The 21,875-nt window shown below is 41.9% G+C and overlaps 1 protein-coding gene and 1 long non-coding RNA gene across 5 annotated transcripts in view; both read left to right on the top strand.

The window, feature by feature from the left end:
• The first annotated feature begins 208 nt into the window (after positions 1–208).
• On the top strand, positions 209–14,334 carry LOC144586875 (uncharacterized). The gene is made up of 2 exons (XR_013541947.1): positions 209–866; positions 11,068–14,334. It is a non-coding gene; the product is annotated as an uncharacterized LOC144586875 (long non-coding RNA).
• Positions 14,335–20,040: 5,706 nt separating this feature from the next.
• Positions 20,041–21,875, top strand: part of GABRG2 (gamma-aminobutyric acid type A receptor subunit gamma2) — an 88,161-nt gene continuing 86,326 nt past the window's right edge. For 3 of the 4 annotated variants that reach the window (XM_072990285.2, XM_072990283.2, XM_072990282.2), the window contains exon 1: positions 20,049–20,858. In XM_072990285.2, the coding sequence (XP_072846386.1) occupies positions 20,746–20,858 (113 nt within the window). In that variant the 5' untranslated portion in view covers positions 20,049–20,745. Of the gene's footprint in view, positions 20,859–21,875 lie in introns of all 4 variants that reach the window. The other variant, XM_072990284.2, reaches the window with a different exon arrangement.

Here is a 21,875-nt window from a genome sequence, read left to right as displayed (position 1 = left end):
CCGAGTAGACTCTGTCTAGAGGGGCAGGGTAGAAATTGAATAATAAATAAATAAATAAATAAATAAATAAATAAATAAATAAATAAATAAATAAATAAATAAATAAATAAATAAATAAATAAATAAATAAACAAACAAACAAACAAACAAACAAACAAATAAATAAATAAATAAATAAATAAATAAATAAATAAATAAATAAATAAATAAATAAATAAAGGAGCAAACCAATCCATCCATGCAGTGGACCAAACAGTGGGCTAAATGCTCATCCAATCATACCTTGAGATATGTCCAATCACATCATCAATTAGCCACAACAAGTTACATAAAGCTTATGTGAACATTAGTGGGATTTTGCTCTTTGTTTAAAAGGTATACTAGGACACAGTGGAATTAAAAGCAATTTCAAAAACACATTGGTAAGAAAATTTAGTCTGGTAATATATTCACAAATATGATATCATACAATAACCTCTTTGATAAATCATCTTAGTATGTCTCCTAGAATGTTGTATCCTTTTGAGATTTCTTTTTATAGTCTTTGTAGCGGTGGACTCCTTTATCCTGTTTTTAAACAGATAAATGATCATTGAATTACATGATCTTAAACCTATTATGGATCAGGATTCATGGATTATTCTTTTTATTGCATTAACCCATTGTCTGATAAGCAGGGGCAAACTGTGTATTTCTCATCCCCTTAAATTCAATTTAAGCAACTAAAAATGAGTATGACTTTTAGTGGTATTTCTTTGACCTAATTTCAGACAAGCATAAACTAGGTGCACCATACTGAGAGACCATTTTTAGCCATTCCACATGCCATCCATCATCACATGGATCAGACAAATTCCCATGCCATGGTGAGTTCTCACCTCCAAAGTGGTGCACATAGGTGTCTCAAAATGATTACATTCTCATGTTCAACCTATAAATGGCTTGTTCCAACAATTGAAAATAGGACTGTGCTCTGTGTTTGAATGTAAGCTGCAAGAGTAATTGAATCAGGGATATTTGTGCATCTCTTTGGTAGCTGTGGGACAGAGCTTGAAGAGTCCAGGGATGCTCAATGGGTGAAGCATTACCCCACATGGATCTTTTATGTCAAATGCAGTGCTAGTGGGAATAAAAATGGCAGAATATAAATGACACAACAAAAAAACAGGGGAAGGTAAAGAGAAACATCTGTAATGTATAAGGAAGATGCTGATCTGATATCAAAGGAGACAGAGATTGACAGTTTCATTCGCCAATGAAATCCAAGACCTGCTCTGCACATTTCAACCTCTGAGTCACTGGGTAGAGTCTGTGAGTCAAGAGACTAGCTTGTATATTCTTTTGCAACATTTTGTTTAGCTACAGTGTAAATGGAGCAATATTTTTTAGTATAGTGCAAAGGTTTCCAACCCTGGGTGCATGGATGTTCTCCCAGAAGCCTTCACCACTAGAATATCTGGGTTGTAGTATATTGACCAGGCTTTCCCAAATATACTTTTTTTCCTACCTATTGCACCAGAAACCTTGTGCAAAATGTCACATAGATTGTACAATTTTCTAGCCATCTACTATGTGTCTGTATGTCGAAGAGGACCATATTTGGCTGTGTGCAACCAAATATGTGACTGAAATATTTTTGAGAGGGCAACTGTTGGCCAGAATAGTTACACACACCAGGGATGAAGTAATATTCTGGGCATTTTTACTTGCACTGCAAGGACTCCCTCCCTCCCTCCCCCCCCCCGTGTGAGTGAGTGAGTGAGTGAGTGAGTGAGTGAAAGTGGTTTTTATGATTACACTTTAAAACATTAGGGTCTGTCTTTCATTCTCTTTCTCCTCCTGCCCAAGTTCCTCGTTCTTTGTCATTGTGGTGCTGTCAGCACTGAAGTTCATAATAGCTGTATTTTGCTTCTCTTTTTATTGTGTCCTCTGGACTGAAGGTGGGCAAAGAAATCAGCCAGAAATAATTATGATGGTACTATGCTGCTTCCACCCCAAGTCATGTCCATTTTCATTTCTCGATTTTCCAGTGGTGTTCCCCCATCCCCAGAGATCAGTATCGTACAACATTGGTATGCACATGACCACAGACCAGGAAGGAATATCTCCAGAAGGTCATCGGGTGAAACTCTTGAGGCCTTATTCAGACATAGACTGTTTTGCAGGGGGACACTGTACAGGCCTAATTAAAATATGTTTTTGAAAACCATTCATAAAAGCATGCACCAACCCAAAGGCTTCTCAGCTGACAACATGTACCTCAGTCATCAAAAAAAGGGACGATGGACAGATTTGGTGCTTGGATGACAGTGACAACGGTGGTGACAGTGGTGCCTCTTTACATTAAAGAGTTTAAGCCCCTGGAGGCAATACTGGATATGTGTTCAGAATGATTGTTGTCAGGAATATCATATAAAAGCCATGTTATTTTGTTGTTATTTGCCATCAAATTGGAACCAATTTATAGTGAACCTAATAGGGCTTTCAAGATAAGTGAGATATTTCAGGAGTGGTTTTACCAGCTCCACGCTCCCAGTGAGTTTCCATGGCTGAGTGGAGATTTGAACCAAGGCCTCCTGAGTCCTGCTGTTGAAGACTTGATTGGTACCAGTGCTGGCCTTATTTCTGTGCTCAGGTAGAAACTGGCTGTTTACCCGCAAAGCTGAATGATGACAGATATTATTTTAATCTGTTGGATTGCCAGTTCTGTTATTTTGTTGGCTTGTTTTACGTAGCTCTACACCAGTTTAAATTGTGCTATTGCTTGAAGCTTGCCATAGGCTTTTCTGGTACAGAGTGTTTGATAAATATTTAAATATTTAAGTCCATTTTTTTGCCATTTGGCAATATAATAATTTCTTCACTCTAACCCTTTGGACAAATAAAAAGAAGGTGCACTGAAAATTCACAGTGGTTCTCACACTTCAAATTGACTCATCAAGCTTGAATAGCCTACAGATTTCACTTCAGGAACTCACATAATAATTTCAGTCTCCTCCTTGATTGGTGTATTTTTTTTAATAACCACTTTCCAACAATTTATTCTGACATTCTATAGCTTGAGAAGGGGCCCTAGAATAACTTGGGTGCCCTTTCTTTATTCACAGAAGGTTTGAAATAGAAGACAGTGGGAGGAAATGCCCTCCACAGATCACAGTGACATTATTTACAGATAATGAGGCATGTTCCCAACTTAATTTTAACTTGACAATGACAGCAATACTAAAATTAGGGTTATATTTGCATATATTAGAGATATATTTGCAGCAGCATCACCAACAAAACCCTCCTTTCTGCTTGCTGACTCCTAACAAAGCACAGTAGAGGAATAAAATTGAGACAGGCCTTAGGAAGCAAGCAAGTGACCAGGGAGAGCTAACAGAAGTTTGACATGGGAGGGGAAGCAGAGAGGTGGTAAGGAAGAAAGAGACACAAGAAAAGGGAACACAGAGAGGTCAGTGATTTAGATTAACACCAGGAAGTGACCTAGAGTAATCCCTGGGAGTTCCCCATTCAAAAGCACCTTGTGCCTCAGCTTAAGAGAAAGGGGCATGTCCTGATGACTGCTGATAATAATATGTAGCAGCTGTGAGTGCTGGCACCGTCTTTCTGTTTACTGACTCCTAGCAGAGCACAGCAGAGGAACAAAACTGAGACAGATCCCAGGGAGTGAGCAGCCACAAGTTTCATAGGGGAATAACAGTAAGGAAAAGGTTTAGTGGAAGAAGGGACAAAAGAAATGGGGAGACCAAGGAGACAATGGCAGAGAGTTATATATTAATGGATTTTCCCAGCACCCTTCAAGGTAGACAAGGTAAAGCAAAAGGCACTCATAGGCAAATAAAGAAACTAAAAAGATCATGGAGGAAAGAGACATTTCTGTGGTGGTGACCTGCAAAGTGTGCGCAATGTTTGTCCCTGTGCCTGAGAACAACACGGCATGCACATGAAACAAGTGCAAACTGGTAGCACTGTTGGAAATAAAAATGAAAGAACTGGAGCAGTGAGTGGCCAGGCATAAGGCTATAAGAGAAGATGAAGAGTTCATAGAGAGAACTCTCAAGCAGCAGCAGCTAAGGGAGGCACTGGAGGTGGAAGAACAGCAAGCAGAGGAGGAGAATTGCTGAGGAGAGAACAAACATAGTGGAGAAAGCATCAAGAAAAAGAGTCACATTTAGGAACAAAAGAAGATGACACTCTTCACCAGTGGAACTGCAAGACACTTTCAGATTCTCAAAGAAGAGTCTGGCAGACAGTATGCAGAGGAAGATATATAGAAGACCCCACGGGAGGACATGAGAGAGGCTGAAGTTTAGCCAAACAGAGTCACTGGACCCATGCCCTACAAAAAGAAGAGAAAAATATTTGTAGTAGAAGACTCCCCATTTTGTGGGGTCAGAACCGAAATATGTCTGGAAGATCAAGGGATCCACCAGGTATGCGGTCTCCCTGGAGAATGGATCAGGGATATGATGGAAGGATTAGCATTGCTCATAAAATCCTCAGATACATATGCCTTTTTTTCCTCATCCACATGGGAACAAATGGCAGAACGGAGAGAGGCTACAAAGAAATCACATCAGCCTTTAAAGCATTGAGAAGGAAGCTCAATGACTTTGGTGGCCAGATAGTCTTTTTCATTCATTCTATCAGTATTCAGAAGAGGAACAGAAAGAGAAAGAAAATTACTCCAGGTTAACAACGGGCTACAAAGATGGTGCCAATGTGAGGGATTTGGATTTTGAGATCATGGGTTATGCTTCCTGGAAGATGGACTGCTGTCAAGTGATGGGTTACACCTCACAAGAACTAGGGATAGGGTGTTTGGCCACAGTATGAAGAGCTTCATCGATACAGCTTTAACCGAATTGGAAGGTGGGGGGAAGCACAAGCTCCGAGGTAAAGATAGATGAAGGGTTATGCATGATAAGAGAATGCCAGGAGTATGAGAAACAGGAAGAACTGGAAATCTTAGTTCAGGAGGGTAAATATGACTTGATAGGGATAACTGAATCTTGGGCTGGAATACCAGAAATTGAAGGATATAAGTTGTTCAAAAAGAACAGAAATAATAGAAAGGGAACAGAGATGCAATATATGTCACACATTCCTGAACAGAAATACAGGAGGATGAGCTTGGTTTTCTGGTTAAGAACATCTGGATTAATATAATTGGGCAGAAGCCCAAGAGGAATGTGGTAGCTGGAGTCTACTACCACCTGCCCATTCATGGAGAAGATGTGACTCAAACCTCTGAAAAACAAACTGCAAGAACTTCAGAGACACAATGTTATAGTAATGGGAGATTTCAATTATCCTTATACCTGTTGCGTAGCAAAAGAAATTCTGCCAAATATGGCCCAAGAAATTCCTGGCTTTGTGCTGCTGATAATTTTCTCCTACAAAAAGTGGAGGAAGAAATTAGAGAATTAGCTATCCTTAAACTGATCCTAATCAATACAGAAGAAGTGGCGGTAAGGAGAACTCTGGGGAAAAGTGACCACATTCTACTTGAGTTATTGATTTCAAAGGAAACAAAAGCAGAGTGTTAGCTGTGCATGTATAGTATACTGGATTTTAGGAAATCCAATTTTAAAATAGCCCGGGACAATGTCAAGTAAGTTAATTAGTTAATAAGTACCTTAAGTTAATTCCATAGCAGGAGATCCTAACAGGAAAAAGAGTCCTAGATGGTTTGGAGTTTCTTAAAAAGGAAATTCTAAGGACAGAACAATAAACAATTCAAACAAGAAAAAAAAGTGGAAGACAGCAAAATAGACCAATGTCGCTTCACAAAAAGCACAGAGAGGACCTGAAAACAAGAAAAGACACATGTGGGAAGTACAAAGAAGGCTAGGCCACAAAGGAAGGGTACAGACAAGTAGGAAAGAATTACAGTGATGGTGTTAGGAAGGCAAATGCTGAGAATGAGCTAAGGCTAGCGAAATATGTTAATAGTAAGGAAAAAAAGCATTCTAGAGGCATGTGCATAGCAAAAGACAAGAAAAAATAGTAGCTCAGCTGTTCAGTGGGGATGAGAAAATGATAACAGATGGCAAAGAAAAGGCAAACATGCTCAATTCCTAGTTCAGCTTGGTCTTTTCCCAAAAGGCAGTCTATGACTGTCCTGGATAATGTGAAATACAAGGGAAGGACTGCAGCTTGAGATTCATAAACAAATAGTGAAGAAGCACTGGAAAACAAGACTATGAGGAAAGACTGAAAGAATTGGACATGTTTAGCCCAGAAGACTGGGGTGAGGTATGACAGCATTTTTTAAATACTTGAACAATTGCCATAAAATCTGTTCTCGGTCATCCAGAGTGCAGGGCATGTACTAATAGCCTCAAGTTACAGGAAGCCAGATTTTGGTAGAATATCAGGAAAAAAATATCTCAACTGTTAGAGAAGTATAACAAAAGAACCAATTACTTCAGTGATGGAGAGTGATCCAACGCTGGAGGCATTAAAGAGAAAAATTAGACAACCATCTGTCAGATATACTTTGAAATGGATTCCTGCATTGAGCAGGAAGCTGCAATCTCCAGGCTCCAGACAGGTTCAGATGCAGGGCAGCACCCTGTAGGCAAAGAGGAGATGGAGATGGAGAGATGGGTACCTGGCTGGGGAAAGAGATGGGCCCCAGATGTATCAGCCAACTGGCATGGATGAAGGAGAGGGAAGTAGAAGAGATGGGAGGTCAGGAGGAAATTGAGTCAGTCAGGAGCATTGAGTCAGAAGAAGAAGAGGCATTGGGTGAGGCTCTTGAGGAGCTGAAACAAGGATTGTAGCCGATATATATGTAGATGACCCTGATACAATTCCCACAAGTTGATAGAAGAGGGTATGGAAGGGGAGTGCCTGTCATGCATTTATCAGGGTCACTTCCTCACCCCCATTAGCCAGTGGAGATATCAGCATCTGGAAGGGCACCAAGTCTGTATTCCAACCCAGAGAAGGCTTTGGAGATGCAAGAGATGAAAGGAGTGTGGCAGTGGCATGATCACGAGGGGTCAGAAATATGTGGGCATTGACTGGCAGCTGACAATACCAGCCATCCTTATGGGGTATCAGTAGTCTGGAGCTGTGTTAAAGTCCTGGTGCTATCACCAGACTGGTGAATCCCCAATTGATGGCAATTTGGGGTTGGGCAGAGACTAGTGAAGGCAACTCAACCCTTCTCAAGTACTGACGGGAGGTAGCTGGCATCTCTTCTTTGTAGCCCACTCTGACGTTCTAATAAAATCAAGTTTAGGCAGATCTGAGAGCCTTGAATTTATGGGCACCACAGTCGTAGAGGCTTTGGATTACTAGTGAGGAAACAAGAAACAAAAGGGAATATGATTGTGTAAGCATTCTTTGAATCTTCACCAGGGGGTCCAGTCATGCCGAGGTCATTGTTGCTATTGTTGTTTGCTTTCTTGGGTCATATACTTCAATAATGCAAATTTTCTTGTAATATAATAGTCCTTATGTCAATGACAAAATGAATTAAGGTTCAACTCTATTCGAGATTGTGTCATACTTAAGACTCTCAGCTGCACACCAAGCTTGTGAGCTTAGCTTCCAGAGATATCTGGTTAGTAGGACTGTTAGAAATATTGGTCCAAATCCTCTTCCATAGTTACATTGGCATAACATCAAAGGGGTAACTTTTAGAGGCAAGTTGCCTTAAGTTAAGAAATTACTGTAGACTGTTATTTGTTTTGTGAGTGAGTGTGCGATTAGTTGACTTTGGGGCAGTTTGTCTCCAAAAGTTATGCCCTTTGTGTATCTTGGAAGAAGATTTGGGCTAGGTTAGCTGAACCTTCCACATCATCCTGTAAGGCTCTAAGTTCTCTTATGAGATTCTGAGGTTGCGTTAACGTTTCAGGTTTACTTCAGGAATTACCTTTGCTGTTGCAGTTCAGATTCCAGAAATCACAGGAATGAAAGTACCCACAAAAGCTGTAGCATCAAACTTGATGTGCATAATCAGGACCACTCATCAGCTCATTCACTGATACATAGCAAAAATACTCTGTGCCTGAAAATGGGGTGGATTTTCAACATAGAAATTGCCTTGCGAACAAACTATTTTGCACTATGTACTTCAATTCAGAGTATTTTGTGTTTTTCTTAATTGTTAATGGGCTGAATTAATTAATTACCTACATTAATCTATTTGCTGGCAATTTTTTGAAAGATCAGTTGCACTACTTGCCATGTTAAAGAAACTATTGTGCCAAGGAATCATAGTTTTATCAGGAGTTCTATTGAGAATTTTGATAATAATGTGTAATCTCATAACGTCAGCAGAGTAAGGAGATATTGGTTAGCAGAGAGACTTATGAAACTATGACACTGAGAGAGTAAAACCAACAACTTAAGTCTATTTACACACAGCATAGGAAAAAGTGATCTGACTTACAGCAGATAGACATTCATTTTACACATGACTTATGTAAAGTTCTGTGACCAATCAGAAAATACATTACTTCATTTTCTGTTACGGAAAGTTTCATCATGTACCACAGCTGTACAACATTAAGTCTTAATCCTTGATACCCACACTTGAATACAATCAGTATAGTGACTCAGGTAAAATCAGCCATTTTACATTTAACTATACAACATTACTGTTTAATACATGTTCATCTCAAAATCTCAACAGTTCAAAAATAATGTTTATGATGTGATTTTGTGAGAACTTTTCTTCCTCAGAAATGCTTGTGTGAATTGGTTTTCACAATAGGCAACAGAATAACATGCAAGAGATAATTCTAGGAGCGAACTGCAAACCCACTGTGAGTTTTAAAGCATCAGATCATGGGACGCCATCTGTGTTCTAAAGCTTTTCGTGTGCTTAGAAACCGGGGGGGGGGGGGGAGCTGCCCTTCAAAGCAGTAGGAGAGCCTGTAATGTACAAGATTACCCACCTTAAGAAAGGAAATGAGACAAAGAGAAAGGAAGGCAGCTTCAGAGGTGAGGAAAGCTCCATAAGTGGCACACATCTGAAAGTCAAAGGTGCAAGAAGCCGATAGCATAAGCAATAGCACTGGTTGTGAATGCCTTCAGGTAGCTATAGAAAGAGACAGTAACTACAGACTATGCTGGCTGGAAGGAAAAAAAGGAACTGGGTGGGAGCATCAGCTGATGGCTCAGACCCAGGAGGTAGAGAGCACAACAAGAAAGAGTTCAACTCTTTATACATCCATACATTTTGTGTGGAAGCAGAAATTGTGTGATTTTGTGCGATCCTTTAAGGGGTCTCCCCACTATCTTAAAATAGTAGCTATTGCCAGTTTTAGCAGCTGGTTCATTAAGGCAAATGGGACACCATATGACTTCAGGTTCAGGACCTCCCCCAGTGAGCCATCTTCTGCCTTCTTCTTTACGTGACGGAGAGGATGAACCCTACTGCACTCCCAGCTTCGTCACATTTTGGGAGAGTGAGGAGAAACAAATTAAATGTGAGTTAAAACTAGAGAGAGAAGCAGCAGCCTGCAGGAGCATTTCTCTCTCTCTCTCTCTCTCTCTCTCTCTCTCTCTGTATGTGTGTATTTTGTCTCTTAGCTGAGTAGTGAATAAATGGTGGTTTGCAGTGTGTGTGTGTGCATGCACACGTGTGTTTATGAATGCTCACTTTTGCCCTTGACTCTGCAGAGTAATTTTACTGTGTCCCTCAATGAGCACCACTATCACATGGTAACTGTCTACTGTTTTCTTCAAAGAGAGTCATTTTTCACAGGCTTCTCCTAAAATGCCTAATAACAGTAATAGGTAGAAAACTGTTAACAGCACTGAATACCTCGTGTGACAGTTATCTTAAGGTACACTTTGCATTTAAATATAAAATGTAAACATTATTGCATCCTCTGGTATTTTGTATTTCATTGTCCCTTGGAATGAAATGTGTGGCCATAGGACGAGATTGCAACTCCCTGCGCTGAAGAATTAATCCACCACATGACATCGTCATCACTGCTGGGAACCAGATGTTGTAGTACTAACAGATACAACATAATCCAGGAACTGCTTTGCAAAGGTCAAATAGAGAATCATCCCCCATGAAAAATGGAAATAAAGCTCTCTCGGTCATAGCTGGCAATTGAGCATTATATAGTTGGTTACCTTGTTTTTCAGTTTTTAAATATGCTTCCTCAGATGGTGTGAACATTCAGCATGATCACAAATCTTTTTGAGATTTGAATTGTTTTGTTGTGTTTTAAAAAATACATGGACTTAGTTAGTCAGGTCAGGGAGTTCAAAGAAAATCTGAAAAAGCTGTATCGGTGGGAGCATCCTGGCTGTGAAACTCCCTTCCCAGAGAGAGCATGTTGCTTTTGGAGAGCTGATAAAAACATTGTAGTTTTGCAGAGCTTTTAGGGATCATTCCTGCTGCCTGATTTGAGAAGTGATCTTTGTTTTACTGCAGCATTCAGAATGTGATCAGTGTTGATTGCTGCAGAATCATTGCACAGTATTTTGTGCTTTTCTTAACTGAATACATGCTGTCTCATATGTTTGCCTGTACATAACATAGGTGTGTTTGATCATTCCAGAGTCTTACCTTCTCCTTTCACACCCTACATTTCTTCCCAACACTGCATTGAGGAAAGGGGGGGGGGGATGGCATTGCTGCAGCCTCATCATACCATATCCATGGACAGATATTTTCTCTGGATAAACAGTGTAAGAAGCACACTTTAGAACACCTATGCAGAGTTTGGAAGAGTTTCTCTTTTTGGAACTGCATTGTCTAGGATCACCCAAACATTATGATTAGTGCCCATGCTGACTGGAGGATTCTGGGAGTTGTAGTCCAGAACATAACTATTCCAAACTCTGGCCTTATTCTCCATCATCACTAACCTATTTGAATTGCAGTCCAAAACATCTTAGATAGCCACAAGTTTCTCACATTTGTCTAAGAGTGACTGAGTACTGGAATGTTTGTGTTTTAATGTTATATGATGTGATTTTAGTTAATTGCTCAGTTATTCCCATTGTGTGTTCCTCTGCATCAGGCCTTGTATCTGTTACATAGATGGATAATATAAATGTACTTCTTTGATTTAATTGCAGTACAGCAGAATAGAGTTGCCTGCCCTGCCTCATATATGTGGACAACACTAACAGAAGCTACTTTGTTGATCAGACCATACACCTCTTCAAGATACATGCCAGAAAAGCACACTAGCTTCTGGCTTGTCTTGTTTTTAGTTCCCATCAGACCCCTTCTTCAGCTAAACATGATGATGTAATCAGCAATATATGTACTTTGTTTGTGTAGCATTTCTATAAATTTGCTAGTTAATGGTATAATGACCTGTGTGAATCTAAGTAATTAGGAATTTAGTGTTCAGTTGAGTCCAGTTAATACGTTAATATGAAATTTCCCTGAGTGACTCTGAACAAAATAGATGTACAGAGATTTTAGGCATTATTGTGAATTATCCTGTAACTTAAATAAATGCAAATAAATTGAAAATTAAATAAATGCTTGCCACTGGCAGTGTTTCATTCAGCCAAGTATCTTCAGCTAGAAATAGTGGCAGCAACAATCCGTGATTTGTGAGCACATACCTATTGCCATCCATATCTCATTTATCGTTGTAAGTATCACTTTATATTTAATACTTAAACATCATACTTTATACGTAAACACTGCCTTTTTAGTTTCCCCATGATCACCCATAATGGAATTTATTCATCAGAAATGAATGCCGCTTAATTTACTCTTAAGAAATGAATTGTGGTGTTTTGGGGGTTGGAGCTATGCATGTCCTCTTTGCCTTCACTACTGTGACTCATGCCTAATGGTGTGCAGTTCTCTATTTGGTGCCAATTAGCACATACCGATGATAGTATTTCTGTAATGTTTATGCTTACTGATTGTCCTCTCTGTTTTTCCAATTAGCAATGGGAAAACTAAATGAGATAGTATTAAAATACTTGCATGTTTCTTAGTCTGATTTCTAAGCATAAAAAGGCACTTTAACTGCTTTTCTCTAGTGGAAGAGGAGTCTTGGAAAATAGTACAATAATAAGTATTCTGATATTGTTCACATGCACACACAGGGATTTGACCAAACTCTGGGAGGCAGTGGAAGACAGGAGGGCCTAGCATGCTCTGGTCCTTGGGGTCACGAAGAGTTGGACATGACTTAACGACTAAACAACAAACAACAACAACACACAGGGAAGAGGAGTTAAGGGGCATCTAACATTTGTATTTGGTTTTACACATGAAAAAATATGCTAAATCTGTGTTACATTTGTCTCTTTCCCATTGCTTTGTAAATATGGTAAACAGTTGCATAAATTAAAAGAGCAGAAAAGGCCTTTTTTCTAGAGGTCTCATCCCTTCACTTTTTAATCATCTCCTTTCCCATATCATTTCCAAATTAATATTTGACAAAATAATCAGAGAGAAAGGGAGAAGTGATCTAATACTAATCACTTCACTTTTATATCAGATCATTTAACTCCTTTCTAGACCACTTTACTTATTCCTGGGGCAAAATGACAATCTCCAGAAAAACCTCAGAGAATCTATAGTGACTCCTGTAGCACAAGATGCCAAGCCATCCAAAATTGCAACATGGCACCCAATCCAGTTCTTTTTCACTCCATTTTTTTAAAAAAATGGATATACCACAGTTTGGGCTGGTATGCAAACATTGTTGTTGGGTTTTTTTTTTTTTTTTGCCTGCTAATATTCTTCCCAACCCTTCCCATCCATCTGTTCACCACCACCCCCATGCTCCTCCCTCAACCAACCTATACCTCTATGCCTGACATAGAGTGGAAACCTTATTGAAGGAAGATTGTTGTTGTTTTTTATTTGAAATTGTATGGAATCTATCTAGAAAGGGGCCAAGTTTTATTTATTTATTTATTTTTATTTATTTAATTTATATGCCGCCCACACTACCCAAAGGTCTCTGACATCTTGTGTGTAATCAGAGAAAGTGTACCCTTCCAGATAACATTTTCTGTTTTCCTTTTCTCTGAATTACCATCCTTTCTTCACTCATGTTCTACAGAAAACCACCAATGGTAAAATCATGCTGCTGTATGGCTTTCTGTGCCATCTTTTTATGTTTTTTTTTCTGGATCAGATGGATGTGTGTGCTCTATGAAACAGAACTGCAGTGACAGAAATAATCTGTCTAACATGCACAGGTGCCACATGATTAGGGCTCTTATGGGAAACTAGCTGTTCACGTTGAATGTATCATTTCTTCAGGTATAGCCTATTTTATTATTTCCCTGATCAGCACAGCTAGGGAAATAACACTGAATTGCCCTAACTGCCCCTTTCTTTAATCAGCTTTGTCTCTGGAAGGAGCAAAACTATATGGGTTGTTCTGTTATTTCACCTCATTCCACTTTTTATTCCCTTTATAGTAAAATAGTGTAACTGAGAACAAGTCTCCCAGCTATTGTGACCAGGAAAGCAATAGAAGTATAGGACTGCCTTAACCTTCAGACAGGAAGCTTTGAATGAGCACTTGTTGAAGACATTACAGAAAGATATAGGCCATCGGGAAAGGGTGTTGCTGGTTAATACAGCAGATTAAGTGCTATGTGAAACTTGTGTTTTAAATTCCACTTGCAGCTAATAGAAGAAAAGCAATGCATCAGAGGCACTAATCAACTTTAAGGTAAAAGCAGCCTTAATGTAAAAATCTTTGAGGTCTTCATCTTCTCAGTCAAACTAATGGAAGATGTGTTGCTTTGGCTTTTACTCCTTGCCCAGCCAGCTGACTGCCGTGCAGAGAGTTTGGCTTGGTGCAGCTTGGAGCTTACCATGGAACCACTGCATCAGGCAGCAAATTGTTGATCCTTGACTTGCCGTATTTTCGCTGCCACTAATTGGAAAGTGTGTTAGTGGAATTCTCCAAAACAACTTATACCTTACCGTGGGTGAATGTGGCAGAGGAGTGCCATTTTCTGTTCTGGTTCCAGCAGCAAAATGTCTGTGGCCATCCGTGAAGAAGGGGAATACAAAAGTGCTGGCACTCAGCTCAGTAATATTTCTTATTCCTCTTGACTTCTAGCTGTAGGTGAAGCGTATGTGCATGATGTGTTCCAACAGTTCATGAAGTGCTGGATGGAAAGACGTTCTTTGTGAAGTGAGAACACACACTCCTGCAAAAGCATAAGGTGTGATCTTATGCTTAGTTTTAAGTTTCAGGCAGATGTGTATACTGATTCCAATGTGCTTGTACTCTGTGTTATTTCTTGTACCCAAAATTCCCAGAGATTGTTAAAAATCACTCTGTTGGCAAATGCTTACTGTTGGCCCACTTCTGTTTAATATATTCTCAGAATTGCTAAGATGCACTCTCGGGGTGATTTAATTATGCAGGGTACACATTGTCTCCCCAGTGAACTGGGTACCCATTTTGCTGACCTCAGGAGTATAGAAGGCTGAGTCAGCCTTGAGCCGGCTACCTGGGATTGAACCCCAGGTTGTGAGCACAGTTTTGGCTGCAGTACAGCAGTTTAACCACTGTGCCACAAGGCTCTTTTCTGCACCATGAGGCTCTTCCAGTTTGCAGCTAACCCATGACAACTACAGTACACTCTCCCGAGTTTATTGAAACTGTGTAATTTCAGCCCTGGTCCTTCATATCGGAATCAAAATATCCTGTGTATCTGTTTTCTGAAACAGGAGCAAAGGTGAAGGCTGTCTTTTAAATTATAAGGCAAAGGAAAAAAATACAAAACTAAACAAACAGGAAAAGTATTTTAAAATGCAGTCAATTACCTAATTGTAAAGGCAGTTATTTCTTCTCCAATATACAAGTAACCTAGGACAGATAATTCTTACCAGTTGGTAGTGGCCACTATCAGATCAGTAGTGATCACTATCAGCAAAATTTAATATCTTAATCTGTTTTGCTGTGTCAGGCTGCAGGTCCCCATCTGTTTGGCTACTGTTCTTACCAATCCTCTCAGCAAACCAATATCAAACTTCTTATTCCTTATCCAGAAGCCATGACTTACTCTTTTATGTTGGAAAGGATACATCTGATACACTATTAGTATGCTAAGCTGGCAAAGGTCATCTTGCTTTGTGAGGTGAAGGATAACATGATGCCCCCCTCATTTACCAAAGCTGACAGTGGGGTAGAGGGGAAAACACGGGATGCAATTTAAGCAACTAAAAAGAAACCCCATGTACACTAGTATACTGGCTTTTTAATTACTGCTGTTTGCCATGCTGGGGGTGAGGTCTCATTCAGAGCAGGAAGAGACAGACTCAACCACAGAACCAAGCCCAACCTATTCTTTCTAGTCTTATACAAAAATGTTAGATAATGGCATTGTGTTAGGTGGACAGGATCCAAGCTTATAGTAAGACAACACCTTTGTTAAGATGAATAGAATATCACATTTCAAGCAAGCCTCTTTCTCCCAAATTCCTTTACAAGCAAATTAGCTGAATAATTCTGGAGAACCTGAAAGCTTTCATGACGTGACAATATGGTTGGAAGATCCTAATGAGGACCCTATACTACCATACCATCATGCAAATAACTTGATTATTTACCTTATTTATTTACAGTGCAGGAATAACTTGCATTGTACCTGGAGTAGGAATTGGCAAGCCACTCCAGTATCTTTTCCAAGAAAACCCCATGGACAGAAGCAAAAGGCTAAAAGATATGACACTGGAAGATGAGCCCCTCAGGTCGGAAGGCATCCAACATGCTACTGAGGAAGAGCGGAGGACAAGTACAAGTAGCTCCACAGCTAATGAAGTGGTTGGGCCAAAGCCAAAAGGATGCTCAGCTGCAGATGTGCCTGGAAGTGAAAGGAAAGTCCGATGCTGCAAAGAAAAATACAGCATAGGAACCAGGAATGTAAGATCTATGAACCTTGGGAAGCTGGAGGTGGTCAAACAGGAGAGGGCAAGAATAAACACTGACATCCTAGTGACCCCTCATAGTCAACAAAAGAGTGGGAAAAGCTGTATTGGGATACAATTTCAAAAATGATAGAATGATTTCAATACAAATCCAAGGCAGACGTTTCAGCATCACAGTAATCCAAGTCTATGCACAAACCACCAATGCTGAAGAGGCTGAAAATGACCAGTTCTATGAAGACTTACAACACCTCTAGAATTGACACCAAAGAAAGATGTTCTTCCCATTATAGGGGACTGGAATGTTAGTAGGGAGTCAAGAGATAAAAGGAACAACAGGTAAGTTTGGCCTTGGAGTTCAAAATGAAGCAGGGCAAAGGCTAATAGAGTTTTGTCAAGAGAACAAGCTGGTCATCACAAACATTCTTTTCCAACAACCCAAGAGGTGACTCTACACAAGGACATCACCAGATGGGCAATACTGTATCGAAATTGGATTGATTATATTCTCTGCAGCCAAAGATGGAGAAGCTCTATACAGTCAGCAAAAACAAGACCTGGAGCTGACTGCAGCTCTGTTCATCAGCTTCTCATAGCAAAATTCAAGCTTAAATTGAAGAAAGTAGGAAAAACCACTGGGCTAGTCAGGTAGAATCTAAACCAAATCCCTTATGAATACACAGTGGACATGAAGAACAGATGTAAGGAATTAGATTTGGTGGACAGAGTGCATGAAGAACTATGGATGGAGGCTCGTAACATTGTACAGGAGGCAGCAACAAAAACCATCCCAAAGAAAAGGAAAGGCAAGAAAAGTGGCTGTCCAACGAGGCCTTACAAATAGCAGAAAAGAGAAGGGAAACAATATGCAAGGGAGATGTGGAAAGTTACAGAAAATGGAATGCTGACTTCCAAAGAATAGCAAAGAGAGACAGAGGGCCTTCTTAAATGAACAGTGCAAAGATATAGAGGAAAATAATAGAAAGGGAAAAACCTGAGATTTGTTCAAGAAAATTGGAGATATTAAAGGAACATTTCGTGCAAAGATGGGCATGATAGAGGATAAAAATGGTACGGACCTAAGGGAAGCAAAATACATCAAGAAGAGGTAGCAATAATACACAGAGGAATTATACCAGAAAGATCTGGATGTTCTGGACAACCCAGATAGGGTGGTTGCTGACATTGAGCCAGACATCCTGTTAAGTGAAGTCAAGTGGGCCTTAGAAAGCATGTCTAACAACAAGGCCAGTGGAGGTGATGACATTCCAGTTGAACTATTTAAAATCTTAAAAGATGATGCTGTTAAGGTGTTACATTCCATATGCCAACAAGTTTGGAAAACTCAACAGTGGCCAGAGGACTGGAAAAGATCATTCTACATCCCAATCCCAAAGAAGGGCAGTGCCAAAGAATGTTCCATACAATTGCACTCATTTCACACTCTAGCAAGGTTATGCTCAAAATCCCCTAAGGCAGGCTTCAGCAGTATGTGGACTGAGAACTCCCAGAAGTACAAGCTGGATTTCGAAGGAGCAGAGGAACTAGAGACCAAATTGTTAACATGTACTGGATTATGGAGAAAGCCAGAGAGTTCCAGAAAAACATCTACTTCTGCTTCACTGATTATGCAAAAGCCTTTGATTGTGTGGACCACAGTAAACTATGGCAAGTCCTTAAAGAAATGGTAGTGCCTGACCACTTTATCTATCTCCTGAGAAATCTATATGTGGAACAAGAAGCAACAGTTAGAACTGGATATGGAACAACTGATTGGTTCAAAACTGGGAAAGGAGTATGGCAAGGCTGTATATTGTCTCCCTGCTTATTTAACTTATATGCAGAATACATCATGCGGAAGGCTGAACTGGAGGAATCCCAAGCCAGAATTAAGATTGCTAGAAGAAATATCAACAACCTCAGATTTGCAGATGGTACCACTCTGATGGCAGAAAGTGAGGAGGAATTAAAGAGCGTCTTAATAAGAGTGAAAGAGAAGAGCGCAAAAATGGTCTGAAACTCAACATCAAAAAAACTAAGATCATGGCCACTGATCCCATCACCTCCTGGGAAATAGAAGGGGAAGATATGGAGGCAGTGACAGACTTTACCATCTTGGGATCCCTGATCACTGCAAATGGTGACAGCAGCCACGAAATTAAAAGCTGCCTGCTTCTTGGGAGGAAACCGATGACAATCCTACACAGCATCTTAAAAAGCAGAGACCGCACCTTTCCGACAAAAGTCTGCATAGTCAAAGCTATGGTTTTTCCAGTAGTGATGTGTGGAATCGAGAGCTGGACCATAAAGAAAGCTGACCGCCGAAGAATTGATGCTTTTGAATTGTGGTGCTGGAGAGGCTCTTGAGAGTCCCCTGGACTGCAAAGAGAACAATCTTATCCATTCTAAAGGAAATCAACCCTGAGTGCTCACTGGAAGGACAGATCCTGAAGTTGAGGCTCCAATACTTTGGCTAGCTCACAAGAAGACTTCCTGGAAAATACCCTGATGTTGGGAAAGTGTGAGGGCAAGAGGAGAAGGGGACGACAGAGGACAAAATGGTTGGACAGTGTCATTGAAGCGACCAACATGTATTTGATCCAACTCCGGGAGGCAGTGGAAGACAGGAGGGCCTGGTGTGCTCTGGTCCATGGGGTCACAAGGAGTCAGACACGACTAAACGACTAAACAACAAATTACAGTGCAATCCTGTTCATATTCACTGAGAAGCACGTCATTATTGTGCTCTGAAAAACTTTCTCCTGGGCAAATCTGCACAGAAACGCAATCTAAACAGCATATTCGTACCTATGCCAACATAAAGTTTATAATTTTACCGTGCTTCCCCAAAAATAAGACAGGGTATTATATTGATTTTTGCTCCAAAAACTGCATTAGGGCTTATTTTCACGGGATGTTTTAATTTTTTAAAATATATAAATACACACACACACACACGCACGCACGCACACACACACACACACACACACACACACACACACACACAAATCTACATTTATTCAAATACAGTCATGTCAACTTCTTCTGGTTGGTGCACAATGGTGGAGGTCGGGGTTTCACTTAACGGGGGCTTATTTTTGGGGTAGGGCTTATATTACAAGCATCCTGAAAAACCATACTAGGGCTTATTTTCAGGTTGGGTCTTCTTTTCAGCAGAACAGGGTAAGTAGGACTTGTTCCCAAGTAAAAGCACAACACTGTAGCCAATGCCACTCCTGTTTGCAATAAACAGCTTGCCTCATAGCTTAATCTCAAGCACTTTTACAGTACATATGCACATTATGTCCTTTGGTTCGATCCTGGAGCTTAGCCATAGGCAAATTGTCTACTAAGAGTCTCTCTGTCTTTCCTTTCCACCGGCACTGCAATTTGAAAACCCTTTTCAAGCAACAGCGGAGCCAGCATAGCTTGACGCCAGTGCTGCTAGCACTGTTATTTATGCAGGTGCCCAGGTGGAGTCGAAAGCATATCTTCTCCACTGAAAAGAAAAACCAGAGTGTGGAGCCGGTCAGGGGCTTCAGGCAGCCACCCCACTTGGACAAAGAGGAGGGCCGGCTCTGTTAGCGGGTCACAGGCTACCTATTTCGCTCCCTGTCCAAAGAGTGCCAAGGCTGGTGACCCTGGCACCCCAGTCAACTTGCTTGCTGCTCCGGGTTACCAGCTCCGGGTTACGGGTGGGGGTGGGAAGAGAGAGGAGCTCCCTCTTGCCCTTCACCCCAACCCCTTTCCTCATTGCCAGCCCCCTTTCCCGGGGATTCACCCCCAACCAACCCTCACAACTTCTAGTGTTGCTTAGCAACCGCCGCCACTACCATCCTGCTCCTTCCCTTCGCAGCCATAAAACACGCCGGAGCGCGCGGGTGTGAGCGCATGTGTGTGCTGTCTGTCAGAGAATCGGTTCCCTCTCCTTTTCCCCCAAAATGGGGCTGGGCGTCTTGCCCTCTTCCCCCATTTCGTCTGAAATCATCCCCCCCCCACCCTCAGCTCCCAAGCGCTGCCCCGTCAGGCGAGAAGTGGCGGAGAGGAGGGCAGGCAGGCGCCAGAGCGCGGGAGAACGAGCGCCCCAACCACCCAAGCTCGACTGACACCACCACGCATGTGTTGCGCTCAGGCTGCGGCAGGAGCGGCGGCGGCGGCGGCGGCGGCGGAGACAAGAGCGCTGGGTTCGCCTCAGCAGCTGCAAGCAGCACCGCCGCCGCCGCTTACGGGGCACCGCTTCCACTTTGACCTCCGACTTTAAATCTGCAACGAGGCAGAGGCTGTTCTCCTCCCGTCTGTTCTTCGTTTGTTCCCCCCACCTCCTTCTCCGTGCTAGAGAGAGGGTGGGCTCCTTCCTCCTTCCCTCCATCCCCTGCCAAGCTGCAGGAGCTCGTACGTGAGCATCTTCTCCCCCCCCCCAAAAAAAAACCCTTTTGCCGCCCCGCCTGCTCCCGTACAGTAACGCTATTCCTCTAAATTGGGAAGCGCCTGCTATTGCTGCTGGGATTGGCCAGAGCTGGTCCTTGCCTTTATCTATAGATTTATTAATTCTCAACATTATTATCAGCGGGGGGGGGGGAGTGTTTTGCAGAGAGCTGCCTTTTAACCCCTTCCCTTCCCTGACCCCCTCCCCTCCCCTTGTAGCCTCGGATATTTGATTGGGCGTCAGGGAGAGCCCGAGCGAGCGAGCGAGCCATGTCTCGTTTCCCTGGCGGGACCTGGTAACGGGAGGGAGGGAGGGAAGAAACAGGGGGGGGCAGCCCCAGCCCCCGTCCTTATTGCAGAGGACTAAAAAAAGAAGGGGACGGATCCGTCTGCGACCGAGAAGAGGCAAAAAGGGGGCGGGAAAGAGGACTGAGGGGGAAAGAAAGAGAACGAGAATGAGTCCTCCGCATCCGCCAAGCCGAGGCTGCCTTTCTCCTCCGCTGGATGCAGCGTCTCCTGCCCTCAAAATGATGGTGCGGGCGTTGCTGCTGGTCTCGCTCATCCAGGGGTAAGCTGGGCTTTCTGCCTTTTTTTTTTCCCTACCGAGGGTTAGGGGAAGGCTTGGGGTGAGGTGGGGGGGAAGATGGAGGAGGGGGAGGGGGGAGAAGGGGCCGATTATGAATGCACGAGGGTGGAAAGAGGATGCTGGCCAGCTGCGGCGTCCACCCTCCCCCCCCATCTTAGCGATATAAATAAATATATGTATTTATGTATATATGTATGTATGTTATTCTGTATCTTTCTCACAATGGACGCAACATCTCTCCATCGCTAGCCTGGAAAGAAGGGGCAGCTGAGCGAATACAAAGGGTAGTCGATGAGATTATTTTTTTTGGGGGGGGGGAGGAAGAGGAGAGGTGTCATTCGAATGAAACGCAACCCCCCCCCCTCAATTTACCAGTCGTTTCCGTGCCAGGAATTCTGCACCGGCCAAAGCCTGCTTGGGAAGATCGCCGTGTGTGCGGTGCCTCTGGAGGAAGCCATAGCATCGTTGCCTGTGTGGATTGATCCTTAATTGTCTATTTTGTTGTTTAGGTTCTGCATAGTCAGGTGCTGCCTTTTTCTGCTGGGCCCAGGGTGCTGAGCAAAAGGCAGCCCTCCCTTCCTCTTCCTCATCCTAAATAATAATAATAAAAAGGGATGCCATCCCTGGGCCAGAATTCCATCCCAGTGGAATTGGTTGGTAGTGAAGGCATGTCAAGGAGGAGGAGGCAGGATCATGCCTGGCGGTAGTTTCTCTCTCTCTCTCTCAAGCAAATATTTACATTGACATTATAATGGGTGCGTTTTTTATATATATCCATTGTGAGTACTGTTAGTTTGGGTCGGGGGCAGAGAAGGAGAGACAGATTGTATACATTGTACATATTTTATACATGATGCTATATATAAATATGTTATTTCTATTTAAGAATATAAGGGCAGAAAAGAAATAAAAAGATGGCAGAGCAGGATGGAATGGGAAGCAATGCTCAGTGCCCTGCTAAGCCCTGGACCTATGAACTCAGCATTTTGATCCCAGAAT

This window comes from Pogona vitticeps, chromosome 2 (genome assembly GCF_051106095.1).
Source record: "Pogona vitticeps strain Pit_001003342236 chromosome 2, PviZW2.1, whole genome shotgun sequence".
Classification (NCBI taxonomy): domain Eukaryota; kingdom Metazoa; phylum Chordata; class Lepidosauria; order Squamata; family Agamidae; genus Pogona; species Pogona vitticeps.
This window is presented reverse-complemented; position numbering and strand designations above follow the sequence as displayed.